General features: G+C 37.3%; 1 protein-coding gene across 1 annotated transcript in view; it reads right to left on the bottom strand.

Moving 5' to 3' along the window:
• The window catches only part of LOC149298289 (protein diaphanous homolog 2-like), a gene marked incomplete at its 3' end in the record, with an annotated part of 441,418 nt that overhangs the window by 298,265 nt on the left and 118,707 nt on the right, over positions 1-24,446 (bottom strand). Inside the window, exon 9 of the mRNA XM_089487690.1 lies at positions 14,694-14,833. Within this exon, the coding sequence (XP_089343816.1) occupies positions 14,694-14,833 (140 nt within the window). The remainder of the gene's footprint in view (positions 1-14,693; positions 14,834-24,446) is intronic.

Genomic DNA, 24,446 nt, shown 5'->3' with positions numbered 1-24,446 from the left:
ATAGAACACGATCCACCTTATTCTAAGAATAAAACAACAAAAGCCTTCGGAACAGACTTGCAGTTACTAAAAACAGAGTATAAATATACTTTTGGGGTTTTCGCGCAGGATAAATACTCAGAGAAGACAGCGACAGCGAGCCAAATGCAAAACACATTGTGCAAGTCAGCAGCTGTTAATGATATACTCCAACAGAATTGGCATATGAGAAAGGGCTAAATGGCGTTGTTGGTGTGGTTTCCAATGGAAAATAGATTTTAAAGATTTGGCTGAGCAAAGCCATGGGTGAAGAACACAATGGCCAATATAGAATAAGGTTGGTGGTCCCGGATATGGCCCTTATCATTAAACACATATGAAATATATTCCATGTTATTAGCTGTAACCCTTACTACATCAGCATAAAAGGTTGCTGAACAACGTAATGGATTATAATAATAATAATACCCTACGTGGAACTCACATACCCAATAGACATAGAAACACAGAATTTGGCGACAGATAAGACCCATTCAGCCCAACTAGTCTGTCCATTTGTCCTGCTGTAAAGACACAGACCATAATCAGTCCTTGTCTTGTCTTGGGTTCAGGAGCCATAGGCCTATCCCATGAATGGTTAAATTCCCTACTTAATCAGTCTTTACCATATTTGCTGAGAGGCTTTTTCACATATCTACCACCCTCTGAGTAAAGTAAAACCTCCTCACATGTAATTAAGCAGGTTTAAAGCCCCCACCAACCACACCAGTACTTCATTCTACTGGTCAAAACTTAGACAGCTTAGCCATGAGGTGACACAGTCAGCATCAAGAGAGCATGCTTGAGATTGGTGCCTCAGACTACTTGGCATCCTGGCAAGCTAGACAACTTACTTCCAGAGTCACCTAATGATGAGACTGGCTTCTTTTTGGAACTGGGCTGTGATAACTAGAAGAGTTCACTTTCTTGCTAAGTTGCTCACAATGGCTTTGGCAGGGGGTTCAGCTCTGTAGTTGCTGTGGGAACCTGTAGGACTCCAGTCCAGGTTCTGGTACATCAGCAAGACTGTTCCTTGGTTAATTCTATAAGAGTAGGGCCAACATTTAAAGATAGAAGAAGGTGTTTTCTTCCGATAGACTTGATTCCAACTTACCTTCAACTAAAGACTCTTGGAAGTCCTGGACAAAGACCTGTTACAAGGTTAATACTGTCTCAAAGTGTTTGTTGGGCAGACTAGATGGGCCGAATGGTCCTTATCTGCTGTCAATTTCTATGTGTTAGAATAGTACAGACTATTCCCTTTGACATATAAATAAAATGTTATATTTGGCTCAGTATTCCTATGATATATTTAAGGCACGGTTAGCTGGATGGTTGCCTGTAGCATCATAAAACAAAGGGTACCCGTGCGGCTGCCAATGATTTAAAATATTAAACCACCGTTTTCTTCTCCGGGAAACTGACCACAGACTTCCATATGAGTTTTATACCCAATCTTGGTTACACAAATCCATTTAAAGGGAAACTCTCGCCATTACATACACTTTAACATGGCATCTTCCATGCGGATGTATAGTGGGATTCTGTAGAATCCTCCTCCTCGGTGTGTTAGGCTGAACACATCTTTTGGCATATGATATACTTACTGGCTTGGAGACATCGTGGGGTGGTCTAAGGAGACCCCCTCATGGAACATGTGCAGAAATCACCTCTATTGATGTCAGTAGGAAGGCCATTGATTGGCTGCTTCATGGATCACAGAGAAGGTTGGGAGCTCCAGCTTCTCCCTAAGGTAAGTGCTTTTTTATTAAAAAGAATGCATTTTAAAGTACTTATAAAGTACTTTCATATACAATATATTTTGCTGAGACTGTCCCTTCAATACATATTCATAAAGGCACTAATACGGCCCTCTCGGCACACATACACTGCAAACTAAAACACCAAAGTAAAGGAAACATGCACCGGGATAGAGTGCAACCATAAATGAGACATACATTTTTAATACACATTCTCTTGTTTTTCGAAGCTATGTAGTATTTACCGTAGATGCTAAAACATTACAGTAAATTACAGCGAAGTAAGAATAGCTGGGGCTGCAGACAATAGCCTTAACAACAATGTAATAATGCCTCATGTTATTTTATTTAATGTGTTCAAAAATCTTTAATGTTAACCCCAACAATCAATTATTAATAGTGTCCATAACAATGTCCATAAAAAGCAAAAAACAAATAAATTATGTAAAATACATAATCACTATATATATATATATAGAGAGAGAGAGAGAGAGAGAGAGAATGATGCATGATTTTATATATATATATATATATATATGGTATATATATCTTCTTGGCCGGTTATATAGATAGATGGATTGATAGAGAGACAGTTTGTATGTGTACATATCCAAACGACTGAATCCTCTCTAATAGTATTTGTAAGATTGATGGCAGGAGGCTATTCAATAAGACATATTCGGTTAGCACAGAGCTGGGTCAGAAGAATCAGTGCCACAGAATTGCTAAAAGCCTCCCCTTCTAATTTGGAATCATTGGATAAAGCAGGGCTCCAGGCTGTCTGGAGTCGCCTCAGGTGATGAAGTCCATGGATGTGTTCACCGCCGGGGAAAGGAGCGAGGGGATGGAGCTGGCTGCTCGTTTCCTGCACTGCAGTAACATTAAAACCCAGAGTTTGACAACAAGCGAGAGATCGCCTTACTGACAGCCTTTCAATGCTCAGTCTCCCAGCATCTCTACATTAACCCAACTGCACCATCTCTACATTAACCCAGCTGCACCGTCTCTACATTAACCCAACTGCACCGGTATTTAGCAAGTGGAATTATTCCTTTACCAGGCAGAACGCCAGGATCTCTCCAAAAAATATAGAAAGGCCTAGATTATACGTAAGAATTTTAGGTCCCAACTAGGAATGTGTGATATATTTAATTAGAGCGGTCTAGATTTTCATACAAAGTGATAAAGCTAGTTGAACCACTGCTGGTTCGAAGAGAGCTCAAGTTCCCCATGTATGAGCCTGGTTAAACCTTGACTCCTCCTGTTTCTAACGTATCTGGCTCGGCTCAACCGTGGCTCACTGATCCAATCCATGGCTCAGATCTCACCTCTACAGAATGGTAACTATTGAGTAAAGCCCAAGGATTGGCACCACAAGTATTTACTAATATAGACCAAGGTCTGGCTCAGTTTTGATAGATCAAATGAACTTGGCTGTGCCCCTTGTAACTTTGGACCTTGCTTCGTTCAGAAGAAAGTTCCCTGCCTTAAGAAGTGGAATTTATATTCAAAGTCGTAAAGAAGCACTGCTCATAAATGTAGCCGTTGAGATGAGTTGGTTTCAATCATCTGGACTGATCTAAACAGCCACGTAAGCAACTTGTAGGGAAGGGAAAGTGCAATATAAGAACCTCAAAACCCTCCTGACTTATGCTTTGTATATATTTTATAAGTGAGTCTAATGATTTCACATCAAGCCCACGATGTATTTTACAAACACTGTCATTCAGTTGTGTGCATCTTATGATTAATACAGCCAGAATCCATCTGATAAGCTTTACTTTTACATGAAGCTTCGCAGACAAACAGTAACTGATGCTTCAATTATGAAATATCACACATAACTCTGACAGAATACACGAAAACTGTAAAAAAAAACGCTATAGATAGAAGTAATATTGAGAAAATCACGTACGGGAAGATGAGGATGAAACTGCACAGCAAGGTCTACAGACTACTGATAAGATGAATCATTCAGACAAACCTGTCTATCTGTATGTTACACGTTCCTCTCATGTATTTAGCGGGGCTTCCTTTTTTTTTTTGGCCTCAACACTCTATGGTTGGTTCTAAATCATTACTAGCTCAGGTCTCTGTGTTATATTCCACCAGAGGACTCAGACAGCCCCATTCTCTCTTCTACATGACATGGTTGATTATACTGACTATAGAAACCAGTCCATGACCCAGAATAAGCCATACTTTGTCTGAACCGTAAAATTGATGTTAATACACCAACTGATGTCCCCATATGAATCTTCACTTCTACAATCAATACTTCTCTTCCATGCATAAACTTAGACTGATTACTTATGTTTTAATAATTTGATTGCCGGTGACCATGTCCGGATTTATGCAAGAATTCTGGTTTTCTTGGCCCTGATAGTTTTTCCCTTTATTTTGGATTTATTTGCTTTGAACTGTGCTGGTTTTGTATTATTGCTTCTAAGCGCTCTGTGCTCAACCCTCTTTGATCATCAACTCCTGTAGCCGCTTACTATAAGATCAACAGCTCGGATGAACTAGAAGTTGTTTAAACACCATAACACAGTTAAAAGCCCTAAATCCTACAGATTCAATTAATAATATATATAAAAAAAATACTTCTCAAAACATAAAACATCAACTTTTTAAAAAAAATGGTCAGATACTCCACTAGTGTCTCTGCTTGCCCCCCCCCCCAAAAGCTAATGCATAAACTATCCAATGTATTACTTAACATCTAAAATATTTCTTTAAAAAAATAACACCTACTTTTAAAGAGAAAAAGTATAAGAAAGTGAGTTAGGACCATCTACACTAACTCTCTGTTTGTTGACCCCCCCCCCCCCCCCAAAAAAAAGCCATACAGATTGCAGATCAGTCAGTCCGGGGTTAAACATGTCTAATTCGGCTTCTTTGTTTACTACACATTGGAAAAATATTGAGACATCTAGTGGTAAAATAAAATCACTGAGTTACTTTGTAACACTATATGGTTTACCGGTGCTCGTAAATAATATTTCTATGGACAATTTTAACCACTTTCAATATCGTTAGCTGTGCCGCAATTTTCCAGGGAGTGTATAGCCTACCGAATACCGGCAATTAACACGTCAGCGGCTGACGGTGCAAATCCGAAATATTGAATCGTACGTATGAATAAAACAGGAGTGCTTGGTACGCGGCTCTCCTGCTGATCTGGTTAGTCTAAAACAAATGCCTAAAATATACCAAATGAATATAATTTTATTTTATTTGACTAATTATTAGGCTGTCCTGTGCCTACCGAAAATAAGAAAACCTCTTTCAGATATATAAAGTTTTTTTAAAACAACTTGCCCAGTGGAATATTTTTAAGATTTTTTTGTATTTAATTAAAGCCAAATTTATTCATTTATGGCGGCAAACCACCGCATGTTGTATTTTAAGCACTTTCATAGCAGCAAATAAAAACTTTGTTTCATCATACAATTAACCGCGCGTTGTCTCTGTGACGACTCATAAGCATTCACATCAATCACTCTGTCTAGCCACATAAATCAAATAAATATCAAAGCTTGATCATCTAATTAATTGATACTATAAATACGGAACCCGCACTGCCTGGGGATACACAGATTACAATGTAAGTCCTGTCTCTGCGGTCGAGAAACTATTTTTAACCTGAATATCTACATGGTTTAGCTTTTAACAAGAATGCCACCTTTGGAAGTGTTAACAATTTTCTTTAAAGGTGTAGGATTTGTTTTACATGACGTGATTGTTATAAAAGCCCCGATGGCGGACTAGAAATGGGGTAACAGCATAATAAAAAAAAAAAACTTTTTGTTAATTTTGGAAGAAGAATTCCATTTTTTCTTGAATACTTTAAAGAATGTGAAAATCTTAATTAGTATGGGTATGAAATGCTTGTACGGCGGTGCCAAGAAAAAAGAAAAGCATATTTTAGAGGCTACTATCAGCTTTGCTACTTCAGATATCTTCCTTCATACCCACCAACAGTCACAAATTTTTGTCCTGACAACCAGGGTTATTCCCAGCTGTCCTGGCAGATATCCCACTTATTGATACTGGATGCAGAATTTGCATTCCCTGGGGGTATATCTCATGATGTTCCAGTGGACAGAAAATGACCTCCATGTAGATGTTCCTTCATATATTTTACGCATCATCGTATGTGCATCTGTGCACAACCTGGGGGCCGCTGAAGGTCGGTACAATGTGGACCACCACACAAGCAGAATAGACCTACAACAGCAACATTACAAGGCACCAAGGGACGCCATTTGCCTAAGCTAGACTGGTCGATTGGCTCCTTTAACTGGGGCCACATATGGAAATTCTGAAAGCAGAGCTGTACTGAATGCCTTCCGCCCCTGCAGGATTCCTGATTAAAATAACCACCTGGTCACCCAACACTAAGACCCTCAAAATACTTGAAGGCAACATCCTGGTGTACCTTAATGATCCACCAGCCCTGGATACATTATGTTTAAATTAAATTATCATAATTACTTTAATAGTACTTGATCGTAACACGTATGGTGACATTTATTAATTTCTTCCCAGAAATAGAAAACACCCCATGTCCCTTTCTCCCTGAACGTAAACAAACAATATGATGCCCAGTAAGGTCCATTATCTCACTAGTAGAACATCTGTATGATCAGTTGGTAATGGTAATACACCATTACAATCCCATACAGATTACTGTATCCATCATTAAACAGAGAGAGAAAAAAAAGTATAAAACCGTTCCAGCGGCATCTATGTTCTAAACTAGAACACCAAAAAAATCTCTCTCTTCCATCGTATCGATATCTGTATTAAATGATTCATCGGGATTCTAAATAATAGAGACACATTTGATTTTTTCCTCTCTTCTGTGTCTTCCAGTGATTTTTCTCAGCAGGTAAAATTTCAGCTGTCGTCAAACCTGAGCAACCGAACAATGCGCCCGTCGAAGAATATAAATTATGTTTTTCATGCATAAGAACAGTCCGCAAACTCGGAAAAACTAATTCCGTTAACTGCAAAATTAACGCCATAAAGGTATAGACGGATGGGCACTGGGGTGATGTTCAGTGGGGTCATGCCAGGTTGATGCAGACTCTTTTAAAGCATAATCAGGTATGGGTTGCCATTAGGGCCACCATATCTGCCACTTTTTCCGGGACACATCCTCATTTTACATACCAGCACATGTTAAGTGCTGCCCCCTGCAGTATGTGGGATGTATAACCCAGTAACGGATTCCCTTCTGTGTGTTTATACATCATGCATACTGCAGGGGGCAGCACTTTACATGTATTATTCAGCAACATGCGCAGAACATGGAAGAAATGGCTGATGTCATCTAGTTGGAGTTAAAGGGGAATCATACAACTGATATTGACTGTTTTTAATAAGAATATTCCTAGCAGCCCTGCCGGTAGCAGGTTTCAGCTTTAACATAACAGTGTCAAAATAACCCTTGCGCTTGAAACATATCCTTTAGCTTTATGTGGACAAACAAAGGAGGCTGCACAGTATTCTAGAAATTAACACCTGGGACTGTGCTGTGAGTCCCACCATGTCTGTCCCATTCCTCCATAAGGCACTTAATGGGTTAAACCAAGCCATCTTCCATCTTTTAGGTCAGGCAACTTTATACTATAAAATTACATACCACCCTGTAACGTAACAGATAATTCAAGCCTCGGTGAACACGAGTTTCCTTCTATTTTCTAAAGATCATTTGAAGACAACTCTCAACAGGTTTCCCAACTATTTAATTGATAAAATTATATCATCTGGAGCCTTGTTGTCTAGATACGTCTCCGCTGAGTTCTTTGAAAGAGCTTTCCTTGCCTGTCCATTTGAAGTGGTATTTAACTCCAACGGCTGCAGTCAATACTGGAAAGGAACATTACCATTTATCAAGATATAGTGCTTTGTATATTTACTCCGGAATTACCTTAAAAGACTTTCAGGCAGGGTCTAAATTGTTCCTAGAGAAACATAATCCTGCCAGAGTTTTTGGTATTTCTCTAATTAACAAACAATTAAACTGTCCACATTGCGTTATCGCTGACCAACGTGCTATGTATTGCCCGAAACACCTGGTGTGTCTGTACTGTAGCTTTCAAGTCCTATAGTTTGCTGCCTCAGTTCGATTACATTATACGTAGTAAAGTAAGTATTAATCATGGCAATTGGAATGTTTGCATCTTACGCTCTTTCACCTTCATTAATAGAAATTAAAATTCATTTAAATGTGTCAAATAAATAAGAAAATAAATAAGCATTGGAAACTTAAACTGATTCAGAATTAGAATTCAGTGAGTATTCTTAATGTTCTAAATATACTTTCATCCTATCTGGTCCCACAATATATTACAGTTTGTTAAGTTAAGTTGGTTCATGGGAGGGTTAAGAGATCCATACACATTCACACAGTTATACATACACCGAACGTGCGTCTGTTAAGAAAGGGACGTAATTCATTTACATTCTGAGACCAATTTGTCTTCTGTTGTATTAGAAACTTTAATTGCATTAAAGCTGCACTTAATCTCAAACCTGCTATTGGTTTTCCATCTCTTAACATTTGCTCTAACCTGGTTTGAACTCTCGAATATGCTCAAAGCTCCCATTTTAGCAATATAAATCTTATATACATTTTTTTGGATCGAGGTTCTTATAATAGGGTGGGGATGTAACAACGATTTAGTTTTACTTCACATTTGTAGAGTAGATGTTATACAGGAACATATTTTATAATCAAGTAAGCATTATATGAACACCTAGGAACCTTCTAGGTTTGACTTGGAGTCTCCTGGTGGAACCGTGCTTCCCTGGTTCAGTTTCTTCACTCTCTGGAAAAGGGTATGGTGCCTGGTCATGCCCACTTGCCACCCACTTTCTACCTACTCCTCACTCACTAAAGGCTGTCTAGGTCTTTCCCTGCCCATTGGGAATATCCTACAAGTAATCATATACATCCAGCCGATTAATCCTCCTGTGAGTTGGTATAGTAGTCCACAGTTGTAGGGATATAAATTGGGTTTGCTCATTCAATGTGTGGTCTATTGTCCTAAACTGATTCTCAGCCCGGGAATTCCAGGAAGAGTAGGCGCTGCATGTGTATAGCTCCTGGAGTGCGGCCATGTGTTCCACTAGCAGGACCAGCTTGGGTCATTGTTAGTATTTGTTTCTAGAGTAGTGTGAGAGGTCTACATGTCCTTGACCATACAATCCCCACTTTCTGCCTTGGAAGTGCTAGTTCCTGCTATTTAAAAAAAATGTTTGGAAAAAAACATGATTTCCCTACTTATGGGGCATTGCACAAAGAACAAAAGAACTAGTCTGAAAAAAAAAGAAATAAATAACTATGGAAGCTCTGTTAAAAAATCTTCCACATCTGCCTCCTTTGATTTTTTTTTTTCCCTATGAAAGCAAAGTCATTTACATCCCGACAGCTCATACATTTTTGGAGTAACATTTGGTAAACTGCATTTTTGGCAATGAAATCCTAATAATAATAATTAAAAGTTATGTTTTCTTGGAACTTTTCACTCACTGCCATATGCGTGCCACTGATTTCTCTTTGCTGTTTGCTAAATAAGCAATTTTAAACAGTAAATATCACAGAACACAAGCACTTTCACTGCAATGAAAAACTTGCTACATGTTTTACAAGCTCCAGAGTTTCATGTAGGACAGTAAATTGGATTATAAACTTTGCAGGCAGGAGCGAAAAGCATTTATTTATACGTACAAGAGCTGATCTAAGAATAATTATACAACATGGTTGTTCAGAAAGTAAAATAAGAGACAGTGAGGCAGAGCTTTACAATTTTAATGAAGAGGACCAGACAAACCCCAATTTTTCGAGGCTTTCTTGAGGCTCCAGGGTATACTTTTATAACACCCTGTCCCATCCTTGTTCCATTAAGTTCAAATAATACATTTTTACTATGACTCCCCCGTTATCCCCCTGAAAACTCAGGTTATCTGTATCATTACCTCAATGCTTTAATGTCCTATATCAGGTCTGTCTTCTTTTTAAGTTAAATCCCTTCCAATAATATGATAAAAGTCAACAATAGTGTTGCCTAAACATCCAAGACCTCAAAGATCCACTGTTAAGCTGGACAATCTGATGAAAGAACCACTCAAGTCTAGGAAACCTATGTGAATTAGTACCCTGTGAATATATTATCCCACTAAAAGGTGTTTCTAGCACCTACAGTCTTCTCAGGATCTTTAAGATATCAAATGATGTGCCCTGGTACAATGATTGGTAAGCCTAATGTGGTACCCTATCTAAAGTCCTATGGAGTCAGAAACAGATTCTGGAAGGAAGCCATCAGGAACAGAATTGATGGCAAAACACGATCTGTAATTACCTTCTTATTAAAGTGTGGATTCATTGAAGCATCTTCCTAAAATGACATTGCTAAATACCACACAGTTGGCTTAAACTGACCAAAACTACAACCATCTGAGACATGGTACACAGAGCTCTGATACATCATAATGCTGCCTATGATGAAATTTTTTTGTTCATAAAACGCTGCATATTCCACAATTATGTAAATATAGTGACATTATCATCACTCTGACAACATATATGCTTCTCGTGTAATTTTATCCAAGCTATCTGATGGAAATAATGGTAGCAATCTGATGGCTAAACCCTCCTGACCATGTCTAATTTTCATCTACATACAAGGCTCCTATCTCTCTCTCTTTAAATGATCGCTCACTTCATCCACACCTTTGTTGGCTGGGAATTGTGGTTTTATTGAGCACTTATTACTGTAAATCCAATTTACTCTTAGTCTCCTTCATTTTGTTTCAATTAATCTTTCTAACTCTTACACAGCAATATAAGAAGCTCTGAGGGTATCACAAATAATCCGCTGCTTGCCGTAATGCATACAGAGTTTAAATGTCAAGCCGTTATCAAGGATGTGTTTGGAAGAGGAATATATATAAAATTACGGGGAAATAATTGATAAACATGGAGCACGTTATTGTAGCAGCCAATGGCATGTTGCTGTTGATTGCAGAAGCAATATTGGGTCGAACTTTCTAGGCGCCATGACCTCATGAATCATCACAATAATCCTAATGTATATACCGATGTAAAAAAGTTATCGAGGGGAAAGATATTGGACCAAGTTCAAAGAAGCCCCCTTTTTTCCAACCAGCCATGTTCTAGGACATCACCCGTCTGATACCACATGCAGCGGACTTTCTTTAGAGTGAAGCGGACCTTTGAATATAAGGTCTTTGGTGGGGTCTATATATGTCAGAACATACTGTACATATACCATAATAAGTTATGACTATCATTAAGGACTGTAGAAAACGATTTCCCAAGTTTATGTTACATTGTAAATAGCCCTATAAAACATTATTAAATCAGTTGTGTGTTAATTTGTTCCAGAGATGCAAAGTTCTAAGGAAACAAACCAGGAAAAGTATTCTCTCCTCGCGCACTCTGATCCGTGACCAATTTACATATTAATTTAAAATCCCAAACCCAGCAACATTTTAATTCTCTTAAACATCGCCGGTTTATAAATGCACCTGAATAATTAGGAGCTAGTGGCATTTCATAGGGAAATAGTATAAATCACAAAGCACGGAAACCAATAAAGAAATATCAAGCAAATACTAATTGAGCTAGAATAAGTATTATTCTGAAACTACACTATGTACTACACGCAGTAATGCAAGTTGGTGCAAGTAGAGAGGGGGTAAGTAAGGCAGGGGCCACAAAAAAAAAACATTCTAGTTTTTACATAATATGTTTTTAGTAGACTTGGGCACCAGGGGGCTCTTCGTGTTCGTCTTCGTGCTCGTCTTCGGGGAAAAAAAAATCTTCGTATTCCGCGAATATTCGCCCGTTCCTGTCTTCTCTTCGGGCGAATATTCGTTTTTTCTTCGTTTTTTCCGGTTAAGGGGTTAATACGGGGTTAACGCAGCTCTGGCGCCAGTACTTTAAATGTGTGTATCAGCAACTCCATTGGTCGCCAGCAGGGGGCCTCCTGCTGTCGACCAATGATCACAGTACCATATATAGCTAATATATTCTCGGGCAGAATATTCTGCTACTCAGTGTAAAACCAACAGAGGGCAGCATTCTGTCCGATGATATATTAGCCATATGTGGCAGTGTGTTAATTTTCATTTATTAATTATTTAAATAAAATATATTTCCATGATCCGCTGGTCTCCCCACTGCAACAGTTAAATGTCCGCACTCACGGACATTAATTTTGTCGAATTTACAAACTCTTTTTTTCTATTTATTTTGGGTTTTTTTGTATTAAACTGTTAGACGAAAGGATCATGGGAATAAATGCAAATGAGCACACGGCCCCATATGGCTTATATATCTTTGGACAGAATGCTGCCCTCTGTTGGTTTTACATTAAGTAGCATATGTTTGAAATCCAAAGTTATTCTGCTACTCAACGTAAAACCAACAGAGGGCAGCATTCTGTCCGAAGATATATTAGCCATATGTGGCAATGTGTTCATTTTCATTTATTAATTATTTAAATAAAATATATTTCCATGATCCGCTGGTCTCCCCGCTGCAACAGTTAAATGTCCGCACTCGCGGGCATTAATTTTGTGGAACTTCCAAACTCTTTTTTTCTATTTATTTAGGGGTTTTTTTGTATTAAACTGTTAGACTATGGCTAATATATCTTTGGACAGAATGCTGCTGTTGGTTTTACGTCGAGTAGCAGAATAACTTTGGATTTCAAACATATGCTACTTAATGTAAAACCAACAGAGGGCAGCATTCTGTCCAAAGATATATAAGCCATATGGGGCCGTGAGCTCATTTGCATTTATTCCCATGATCCTTTCGTCTAACAGTTTAATACAAAAAAACCCCAAAATAAATAGAAAAAAAGAGTTTGGAAGTTCGACAAAATTAATGTCCGCGAGTGCGGACATTTAACTGTTGCAGCGGGGAGACCAGCGGATCATGGAAATATATTTTATTTAAATAATTAATAAATGAAAATGAACACACTGCCACATATGGCTAATATATCTTCGGACAGAATGCTGCCCTCTGTTGGTTTTACACCGAGTAGCAGAATAACTTTGGATTTCAAGCATATGCTACTTAATTTAAAACCAACAGAGGGCAGCATTGTGTCCGAAGTTATAGTAAGTTATTTATACTAAGTTAAATGTCTGTACCGGCGACTTTGTTGGTCGCTGGCACTGACATTTAACTGACACAGCGGGGAGACCACTGGTGTCTCTGCTGTGTCAGTTAAATGTCCGTACCGGCGACTTTGTTGGTCGCTGGCACGGACTTTTAACTGTTGCAGCAGGGTCCCAGGTTATTTTTTTTTTTCTGCCTAGCAACTAGTGGTAAGGGGCCGTGCGAGTGAGCCTATTGGTCGCTTGCACAGCCCTTTACCCTACGGATTTCTGCTCCCGTTATCCAACGCAGCATCGCAGGGGTTAACGGGAGCGGAAATCCCGCGATGCTGTGAAGATAAGGTAAGTTAGATGGGGAAGGGACCGGGGAGAATAGTAGACGAAGGCGAAGATTCTTCGTGTGTGAGTCTTCGTCTTCGCCTACGTTTTACCGGCACTGTCTTCTCTTCTTCATGTCTTCGGAACGAACACGAAAACGCACTCTTCGTGTTCGTTTTCATGTTCGCCCGAAGACGAATGCACAAGTCTAGTTTTTAGAAAGCTGAAAATGATCCCTAGATCTGTTATCTTAGCCCAATCTACTAGACAAACATCTTGACTCTTTTCATCCTGTCTTGTGGTAAACAATAGAATGGCTCAGTCTTAAGCACACAGCTGGACACTCTGACCATATGACTTTGACTCTATGGAGGAATAGACTTCATAGCATTACCATAAAGAATCAGCTCAGTGTGGTGACTGAGCAGGGAAAGGCACCAAAAATATCACATGACCAACAACAATGGCGGATTCCAGGTCCACAGATAATGGAAGTTTATTGGAACGACATTAGATAAAAGTGGGTTTTTGCAGCGTGTGACTGTGTGTATCCAGCCTGGGGCCACACATTACTGTTGTAAAGTCTTGTAGGAGGCGCCATTGGGCAATGCGGTACCAGTTTGCACAATGGCTACTCTTTGCCTGGTTAATACAATAACTATATCTAGTTTGATTTGTGAAATAAAATAACAGAATACTGGGGTACTGGGGGTTATACTGTATATAAAAAGTAACTCTATTATAAAGTCTGAAAAGTAGACTTATCACCATAGAAACTAGTTAAAAAGTGCTGTTGACCAGACTATCTCATTGGTTGCTATGGCAATAAGACTATTTTCTAAGCGAATCCCCTTTTTATTTGACTTCCAATCATGGTTATATATACACATAAATATCAGACTAATATACCATTTTTTTTTATTTTTAAGACTTTTTGTTTTAGGTAAACAAAATTATTTTTTTCTGGTAATAAATATAATTGTATTTTACTGGTACATTTTTCTTACAAAGGCACAACTTAGTCATAAATTGACAAGACAAATATGTTTTTTTCCCCCAATATGAAATGGCTCTTTCCTTTGGAGCTTTATAAAAAGTGCTCCCCGGCTGTCTTATTGATTCATCTAATTTCATTTTATTTTGTTTTCTGTGCGCCGGATATAAGAGCAAATCAGTCACTGTTAAGAAATTCACAAGTAGTAACTTTTAGTGATCATTCGTACGCCATGGGCCACAGACACCATTCTTTGTAGAGAATGAGCAGAGTTCCATACAATTTCAGTTACGGACATGGAAAACCTTTAGGAATACTTTTAAAACATATAATAACAAATATATATAAAACACAGGGAAGCTCTTAAGATGGGGAACCTTAACAAATCCACAAAAGAATCCTTCTCCTAGGACATTTTCATTCAGATCAAACATTACCTGACGGGGTTACTTGTTAAGGAAACCCTTAAAGACTCCAGGCAGTTCAGGAGTTTTTCATCAGTAATTCCAGAACGCAGTTCATGCACGTATTCTTGAGAAGACAGCGTACATTCATGTTTACTGTTTTTCAGTCCTCCCTGTCAGGAAAAGAATGAGTTTGAAATTGTTAGAAAAAGATAATAGCATTCAGGATACATAATAAAACATATAATGATGTATATAAGAACACATCTCCCAAGTGCCCCAGTTTGTTGTCATGGGATAATTGAGGAGATCCTCTGACTGGCCCAGGGAGCTGAACAATCGATGGAGGCCTGTGCTATTGCAGTGAGAACCTCCATTGCAGCCCCAACGTGGCCAAACAAGGTCTGATAAACCAAACCCTTGAGGTCTATAGCTACTACACAATGTATTGTCCATATCTGATGTATAGATGGGATATCTATAGTTATTTTAGCACGTATTGTCACAACAGGCCAACCTAGCTTTGGACCATTACCTTCTCTCTAAGACACAATGTATCTGCATGCGGGAAACATAAAACAAGAACACACACTTCAATAGGTGTTTATCTCTGAATAAAATACTGCTTTCAAAGTTGTAAGATGTTCCCTTAAACAAAATCAGAATACTCCGATGTCTTCTGCTGCAATGGTAACTGTTTGTTTAGTTGCCCCACTCATGACCTGGAGGGAGTCCTCAGACAAAAGAAGATTACTGGTGTGTCATTTAAAATAAATCTCTTTCTCCAAATCAATGTTGAAGTTCAAGATTTCAAATGTCAGGATGACGTAAACAGTATCTGGTCTGCAGATTCAAATGTTTCTTTTTTTTTCCCAGAGTCCGAACTTGAAGGACAAATCTCAGAGCCCTGATCGCCCATAAACCTCTCGGACTAATCAAAAGTTTACACTATTGCCTCTAGTAGTCATATCAAGTCAGCTCATGAGACCTCACTAATTCCTTGGTCTTACACAGTAAATCCTTCTATATCAAATGCGATGATCCGTGAACGAGAAGACGTTAAAAAAAAATAATCTACAATGAATACGGAATCTGTGAGCCACCGAAACTCATTACCCTCTGTATTCCTCTGGGAGCCGATCATACCCATGACATTGCCCTTGAGAACACGATGGGTTGTGATATACAGTGCTCTGAAGAATTTATACACATGGTATATTGAATGTTATATGTGCCGTAGACAGAATAATTCAAGAATATCCAGGAAACTCATAATTATATTCCCAGATATTTACCTTAGTTATATTTATTATGTATTTATTATGTATTATGTATTAGTTGTATTTATATTTATTATGTAACATTGAAAGTGTTAACTATGCACAGTCTCTATCTCTCCCTCCCTGTCTCTCTCCCTCCATGTCTCTCTCTCTGTCTCTCTCCCCCTCTCTCTCCCTTTCTCTCTCCCTCTCCCCCCCTTTCTCTCCACGTCTCTCTGTCTCTCTGCCTCTCTCTCTCTCTCTCTCTCTCTCTCTCTCTATATATATATATATATATATATATATATACTGTATACACATGGAGAGAGAGCAATGTGCTCCTGCCCCTTGTAGCTGCCCTACTGTCTTGAGTTTCTGGGCAGTAGTACCATAGATATAATTATAGATTTTTCATCATCTTGCAAGTGCTGGGGTTTATTTTTTGTTTTTTTTTTACTTTTTATTACTTTTGTGACATTTTATTGTTTATTTTTTTCTTCTTTCTATGTTTTTTTACGAGTTGACTTTCCTTAGACTTTTATTATTCTTTATTATAACTTTTTTCCATTTTTATTTTTTCAATTTGTGCATCATTTACATAGATATTAAGAATGGAGGCACTTAATGTAAATTCAACCCACTGGATTTCTCTTTGGTTTAAAAAAATATCTATTTGGATCTTTCTTGTTTTCTTTTTACTGCTCTCTCTCTTTCTTTGTATGTATCCATCATTGTTATATGTCCTTCCTCAATAGAAACATGACTTAAGAGATAGCATAGATCACATTATCACATTTCTCCATAAAGATTAAATCGTATATATATACGCATATTTAAAATAAAACAACGCATTACAGACAATGTTAAAACACAATATGAATATCCAGATTTTTATTTTTCATACGCATTATGCTGCTCATCCATATGACATTGAACGCGTTTACAATGAGAACAATACTCATCTCCACTGGGTTTCATATGAAAATAGATATAATTTTCTCAAGGTGGAAAAGAAAATTATTAATGTATCTATTTACCTGGTTTAGTTATCTTATAAAACATGCATTAGGACTTCACATATTGGGTACTGAATATTTCAAACAATTTGCATGTATTTCAGAATCCAGCCTTAAAGTTATCAAAGCATATATGTCATTTATTAATAACATCTGAAGAGTTGACTGACAATGCAATAAAGATTTCATAGTGTCTGTCATTGTAAAATGAATATTACATGTTGTGGTGTGCCATTACTTTCTAAAGCACAAGAAGACAATCCAGTGGAAGGCGTACAATTAGAATGGAACATTCAGATATAACGTACAATTTTATTCTGAAGAGGGGCGATGATAAGAACGGATTGGGGGGTATTGAAGCAATATTAAAAATTTAATATGTTGACGATACCAGCACCATTTAGAACTTAATATTTCTCTACTCGCTATGTAATTATTCTTTCTCTCTGTTTAGCATCATGAAATAGGAAGAAGCTTTTATTAGGATGCGTGTCAGGTCTACATTTATATTCAGGGGCCGGGTAGGATAGGGGGCTGCAGACACCTTTTCTTATAGGGGTGGTCCTCAGATGTTACTAGGCTGTTTCTCCTAGAATTGTGGTCTACCGCCGTCCAATCAACAACCGCTACTTATGATTAATCAACAATACTGAGATCAACTAAAGATATTTATTACTTTATATTTTTTATACTGTTTATATTTTCTGAAGTTCAGTTGTTCTACCATACTTTCAGTATCTCATGAGCCAAAGAGAACCACAAAGGACTCCATGGTGAATGCTGTGTAAAACTGTTTACTACATAAATGAATCATATGTGCAACATAAAAACGGGTCCAAAAAATAGAACAATACGCGATATAGGGTAACGTCTGCAAGCCACTAATAAGCAATACAATGCTAGAGTGGATTAACTGACTTGTTTTGTCAAATGTTAGACACTATTGTTGATGGAATGCCACAACTATCAAAATAATTACATTTGCTTTTATCAGAAATGAGACAGCACCATGCATTATGCATAGCTTCATCTGCCAAGAATGATTTCATAAACACATTTAAATTAGAAATACACTAACAATCATAAAATAATTATATTCAAGAACAAACTTTTCTTCTAGATTTCTTAGGTATCTATGAATCCTATGTTTGTAAACATAACTTCTCTGTGACTTCAACGTGATAGCATTGGCCGTCTCCTATCCTGTGCACCAAGATATGACATCATATGACTAGTCTCTGTACTGGTGATCATCAATATCGGAGTACAGAGCATCAAGATGACAATGGAGGACATGACAACACAGTTCCATGGTATGGTCCATATCACCCAAAATACAAAAGCCCCAAAGCCAAGTACAAAAGCCTTTTCATTTTAGGTGCATGCTGTAACCATATTCTCTTTAGATTATATTAACGTTAAAAGTTGATACATCCACTCCCAACACTTTAAATTGCCTTTCTGTCACACATGTCTGGAGCCGAATGCATCATTAAATCCACTTAAGAAGCTCCGCCACGAAAAACCCGTGAATACATGATTCTGGCGCCATTATAATTTCCTGGCCACTGGCCGTCAAGACCTCATTCAAAGTAAAAGAACGCCAGCCAAACCCGAGTATGCTGCATCTATTGAAAAGTCTCCTAAACAAATTCTGTACAGTAGGTTAGAATAATTTGTGCTATATTTAATAGGACTTTAACACAATAACGGCTTAATTAATATTAACATCCTGCTCTGATACGCAACAAAGGAAGCTACTAGAAAATGGATGGTTAATAATGGAAATTTTAATTAGCTGCTCTGCGTGAGATTAATGAAAATGACCAGTGTGCCCATTTGATCTTTAAAAAAAATAATGCAGAGACAAAGTTAGCAATTAGTGTATATCATGCAATAGCAAAGGTAAGTAAAAAAAAAAAAAGCTTTATCCCTTAATTTGATGCTCGTTAGGACAGGAGTTATTGCTCTGGCAGTGCTTTTGGATTTCTATATTGTATAGCAGCACAAAGGGTCAGGAGGACTTCTGGATAGTTAAAGCGCCTTCCTGTTTCCGTCGGCAATAAAATTCAGCATTAAAACTCGAAAGGCACCCCCTAATACCAGGAAATTAGATTTTAAATCTTAGCTACCTAATGTTTGGCATCCTGGTGTGAAAAAGTCAAACCATTGGATTCTCTTTTCCCTGGGGTGTAAATGCATGTTTATTTACAATTGCATAGAGGATAGAAAAACTAATTTTATCTCAAATCAAATTTAAAGTGCTTGTGTGCCTCGCTTCACTAATAAAGTGCAGTTTATAAATGAGAACATGTAGGAATAGCACCTTCCCTCACATTAACCATTCCATATAAAAGGCTGCATCTCAAACTAATACAACAACCTTTTGCAGGAGATAATTTAATACGGTTATGTAAGATCTGAATAAAAAAAAAGAAATAGAATATATGCTAAGTATATTTAAATGAAAATTTAAGCCAGGTTTCAAAAAGGCATTACGTTTGAGTTTGTACAGTAGTAGAGCAGCTACATTTTTATTATATTAAATTATATAAGTGTTTCACTTATCGACGTCTTGATCTGAACCTTGGATTATCTTTCGAATCTTATACGATATAAAAACATTGATTGTGTGTGGTATTATTATTGAAACATCAATGCTGAAGTAAAAAGTAAAGATAGGGAAAGTGTCCACCCTAAAAGTATGCTGCGAAAGGTGGTACTACAAGCTATTGAATCATAGGGTGTGCTTAGTTTTTCACACATGGCTTCTCTATTTTAGCTTTATTTTTGTTGAATAAATGATGCCACATTTTTGTTTACCTAATTTTTAGACCTGCTATGGCACAGGTGACTGCTATTTAGACCTCTGCTCACCTAGGGCATCTCAAATGCATGACTGTGTAGAAGTAATTGGCCATATAAATTAAATGCCTTATTTTTGTCATATGGAATGGTATAATTAGACACAGAACTCTGCATATTTTATGAATACAAAAACCAAACATGTTTTAATATTAAGATCAGTTTTTTGTTGTTATGCAAATATAAAATAATGTTAAAAGTATCAAGACATATGGAGTGCAAAGGAAAATGTTAAAAATACATTCTAAAAACACAATAAAACAATAAGACGAGTAAAATAAGCACGGCTAATTGAAAAAAAAATACAAATTATGGAAACAAAAACTTGCAAATTGATTTTTCGATGGTAAACATCTCTTCTTTGTTCTTAAACAGATGCTACCTTTCCCTCTCTATTAAATGAAACTTATGACAAGCTCATTAACATAAATAGTTGAAACAAATTTAACCTGTAGAACATCTTAGTTTTTTTTAAATCCCTTTAGGATATTATGTTACTGTGAATGATAGAAATGTTTTCTATTTTTAAGCTTTTTTTGAAGGTACATTCTACATAGGCAATAGGCGATCTAATTTCCGCCAAAGTGTGAAGACACGGCGTGTCCCATGGGCATCCAATCAGGGAAGAGTGTGTGCGCAGAGGTGCTGCCCTTTAGTGGAAGTTCTCCAGGAGGCCTGGTTAGCAGAGCTAATACTAGGGAGAAGTGGATGAAGAAAGTATACAGAAGAAAGAAGACAGACGAACAAGAAGAGGCAAGAGAAGAAGTGGAGCTACAGAAAAGGAGACAAATAGGCAAATTTTGGTAAAATTTAAATTTGTACAAATCCGAATGCACAAGTCTAGAAGATATAGAAATTAATATTAGGAAGCCTGCTTACAGACTCTGTGCAACTGATCTGCAGCTCCTTAAAGAAACTAGACCCGTAATTCAAATTTATATGAATCTAAGATTTGTAAAAATGCCTTATAGATCTCTAGTTAGGTTTTTTTGCGTAGGAGAAATCAAGGTAAAATCAGGGTAAATCGGATCACTATGCATGGAAGTGCATTGAACAAAGTGAATGGTTCTTCTTTTAGGATTATTTGGGGCTTCAAAAACCATGAGCATTGCCTTACTTTGCCATAGAGGATCCTAATATTACTAATGCAGGGCATCTCGCGCTGACCCCTCTCCCCAGTATCTCACCATCTCTCCCATATTTCCACCCATCCATAGCTGAACTCTGCCCACACAACTTGGCTTCACCACTTCCTGTCTGGGCTCACCTTCTTCCTGTTTCCAAAGGATAAATTCACAGTAACCATGCCAACATCATAAATAATCCTAATTCTACACTCCCCAGTTTCTCACAAGGCTAAAGCATTTTATGTTACGTCAATACAGAAGACAAATAAATGCACTTACTCTGCTGAATCCAAATAAGATATTATAAATAATTTAGCCATGGTTTTAGAACTACTAACGCCAATACACAAAGACATTGTTCCACTTTCCACGTATATTTGTAAACATGTTGTTTAGTTAATATAAAAATAGTTTAAGTGCCAAGAGAGCTCAAGGCATATGGAGTTTTATTTATTTCACGGGTTGGCACTTTTCAAATGCTGAGTTAAACAAAAAGCTGTTTTTAATGTGAGAACTGAGGAAAATGGGATGCACAGAAGTATATTTGTAATCTGAGCAAATTAAAGAAGAAAAATTTATTTTAAAAAAATACAAAAAACAGTAAAACAGTGTAGTTTATGTCGTACATATGTAGAAGGAAAGACACTATATATATATATATATAGTATAATATTTTATGTATATATATATATATATATATATATATATATATATATATAATATACACGGGAAACACCTATGGATTTGTAAATTTGGGTGAGGTGTTGGAAAGGGAAACATGAAAACATTACCATTAAGGACATTCTTTTCAAATATATGAATTTTTTCTATATTCGTATCAGTTTGAAGGACACTGTTGGAGTTTAAATGTTGTATCTTTAGAGGTCAGAAAAAGTGTATCTCACCAAGTCAACCTTATTTACGTCAATAGGGGTAGGCTGGGAATTGTTGAAATCCCTACAGCTTTAAGAAAAGGCAAAAATTCCTTAGAACACATTATGGTGGATCCTGTGGATCATATGCTGGTACTTTCTGAAAGGGGAACATATAATTTTCTTACATATGCCTTAACTCACTTTTTGGAAGACTAATTCTCTTTGAGTGCATTGTATTTGTTCTTACGTTGAATCCCAACCATACTATTTTCATCTTGTTGTATTTATACGTCGGCCCGCTAAGTCAACTGACCTTAATAAGGAAAACACTCAGTAACATAACCTGCAGGAAATTTACATAGTCCTTACTACCAGGGACTCATTTAAGAAATATGCGGGACCTTTAAAAGACTTTCTATGGGGCTTCCTTTGGTCTGGGGTCATGCAGGAACTTGATGAACCTCCATAAGAAGAAGGAAGGTGGCACCTAAACCATATTCGTATCCTCTGGAGGTTATTCATGAGCCAATTCCCACCTAGCTAAAAGGTCAATGTTTGTAAAATTTTGACAACATGGCGTTCTTCTGCTGCTCAATTATGGTCACCCAACTACTTTCAGGTGGATGGCCATAATTTAGCAGCAGAAGAATGCCATGTTGGGTGACCATAATTTAGCAGCAGAAGAATGCCATGTTGGGTGACCATAATTTAGCAGCAGAAGAATGGTCACCCAACACGGCATTCTTCTGTTGCTAAATTATGATCATCCACCTAAAAGTAGTTGAGTGACCATAATTTAGCAGCAGAAGAATGGTCACCCAACTATTTTCAGGTGGATACTTCCTAGGTCACTTTTGACCATTTGCAAAGTCAACTGGGATTAGACACACTGTTCATACACCGAATGCATCTTCCTTCTCTAACTAAATACTAGCTGAAAGTTGTACTTCAGATCAATTAAAATAAGTCAGCGTACATTTTTAATTTTGATGCTTTATTTACAACAAGAAATCTCAATGCTCTTTTATGTTAATCCACTCAAGGAAAAATAAAGTGTGGTTTGCAGGTGAGAAGGAAAATCGCCTCACTTGAATCTCATGAATATGCGAGTGAGGCACAGATGTCTGACCATTGAAGCTGCAGAGAAAACATCTACAAAACCCTGCACCTGAAAATTAATGGGAATTTAAATGTGCAAGCTGTTGTAAAATGAAAGTTTTGCTAATTTTTAAAAGGCACTCCAAAAAAAAATGACATGTTTACTTTGCAATGTGCTTAATCAACTTTCCCTACAGTGTTAATCTTAGAATACAGGATATAATTGTAGGGAACAGAAATAAGTAAATGCACGGAGACGTATCGGCTGAAGATTCTTGCTTCTCATTTAATGATCGGGTTCCGTGGTACTGTTTACAGAACAGAAAAATTGCAAAATCGTTTCCTTGAAGATGTAAAGAAGTTGCGATTTTCATTTCTTTAATGCTTAAAAACAGCTGTAAAAGTTCGAAGATCTTTTTTTAATCATCTATCCAACCGTTTTGTAATTGCAAGGTTCTAAGAACTGTATTATAGAGGAAACTGGTTGCCCAACAACCACGGCTAAAATTCAATCTATCTGAAGAACTTTGAGAAATACTTTAAGAAAACACAACATAGTGAGAAAGCAGACACGGGTTAGAAATATGAACGCTGTATTTCACATTGTGAATCTTTAGATGTAAAATGAGTCAATTATGTCTGCGTTTTGGGGAGGTACACAGTTCCCCTGTCTGGTTGGTAAAAGCCAAGAAGGGTAATCTACGTCAAACTCTGGATAGTTCCCAGGTATGGTCATCACTAATAGAATTTTTTTAAGTGAGTTGCGTTTAGTATCTGTATGCCGCACACATTCTCTTTGGCTACAATTTCAGAATGGCATTTATTGTCCATAAATATAATATCTACAGATTACTATTTTTATATTTCTATTTCAGTGGTACTACATATATCAATAATATGTTCCAAGCACACACCAGAAATACAACAAAGAGATAAAACATGTTATAAAGTGAGGGAGAGATCTGTTATTATTGCAGAACCTCCAAATATTTCCATTTTTCTCTGTATCGGGATCTGACTCCATTTACTGTCCTGCTGGCAATTAAAATTGTGTTTCAACCCTTATATGTTGTTAAAGGCAGCACAGCTATACTTTTTCCACTTCTGATGGACCAGAGACATCCAGGCATGACACAGAGGGATGTGAAGTGTGAATGCTATTTTGGAAGCGGCTCGTAAGACCACAGTCTTTTAGCTTGTCAATCACGAGGAGATAACTCATCACTTGGGATGAATCCAAGTGAGCATTACTGCAAAAACGAATAAAAAGATCACCACATGTATCTTCAAGGTCATTTATACTTTTCAATACAAGACATTGAGTAATGCGAAACCCATAAATTTGAACTTGGCCACATTGGATTCATATGTTCTATTTATGCCTTAATAAGAATCGGTGTGATTGAGAATACAAAGGACAGAAGATTTACCGGTTAAGGTTTCTGTGCTCAATAGAACTTGGCCTATTTAAAATAATGGTTTTAATTAAGGGCAGACAGGTTTAAGTGTCTACTTAAAATGATGTTCCCCTCATTTCAGATTCCTG

Source organism: Sceloporus occidentalis, unplaced genomic scaffold (genome assembly GCF_023333645.1).
Source record: "Sceloporus occidentalis isolate IW3139 unplaced genomic scaffold, rSceOcc1.0.p SCAF_34, whole genome shotgun sequence".
Taxonomy (NCBI): Eukaryota; Metazoa; Chordata; class Lepidosauria; order Squamata; family Phrynosomatidae; genus Sceloporus; species Sceloporus occidentalis.
This window is presented reverse-complemented; position numbering and strand designations above follow the sequence as displayed.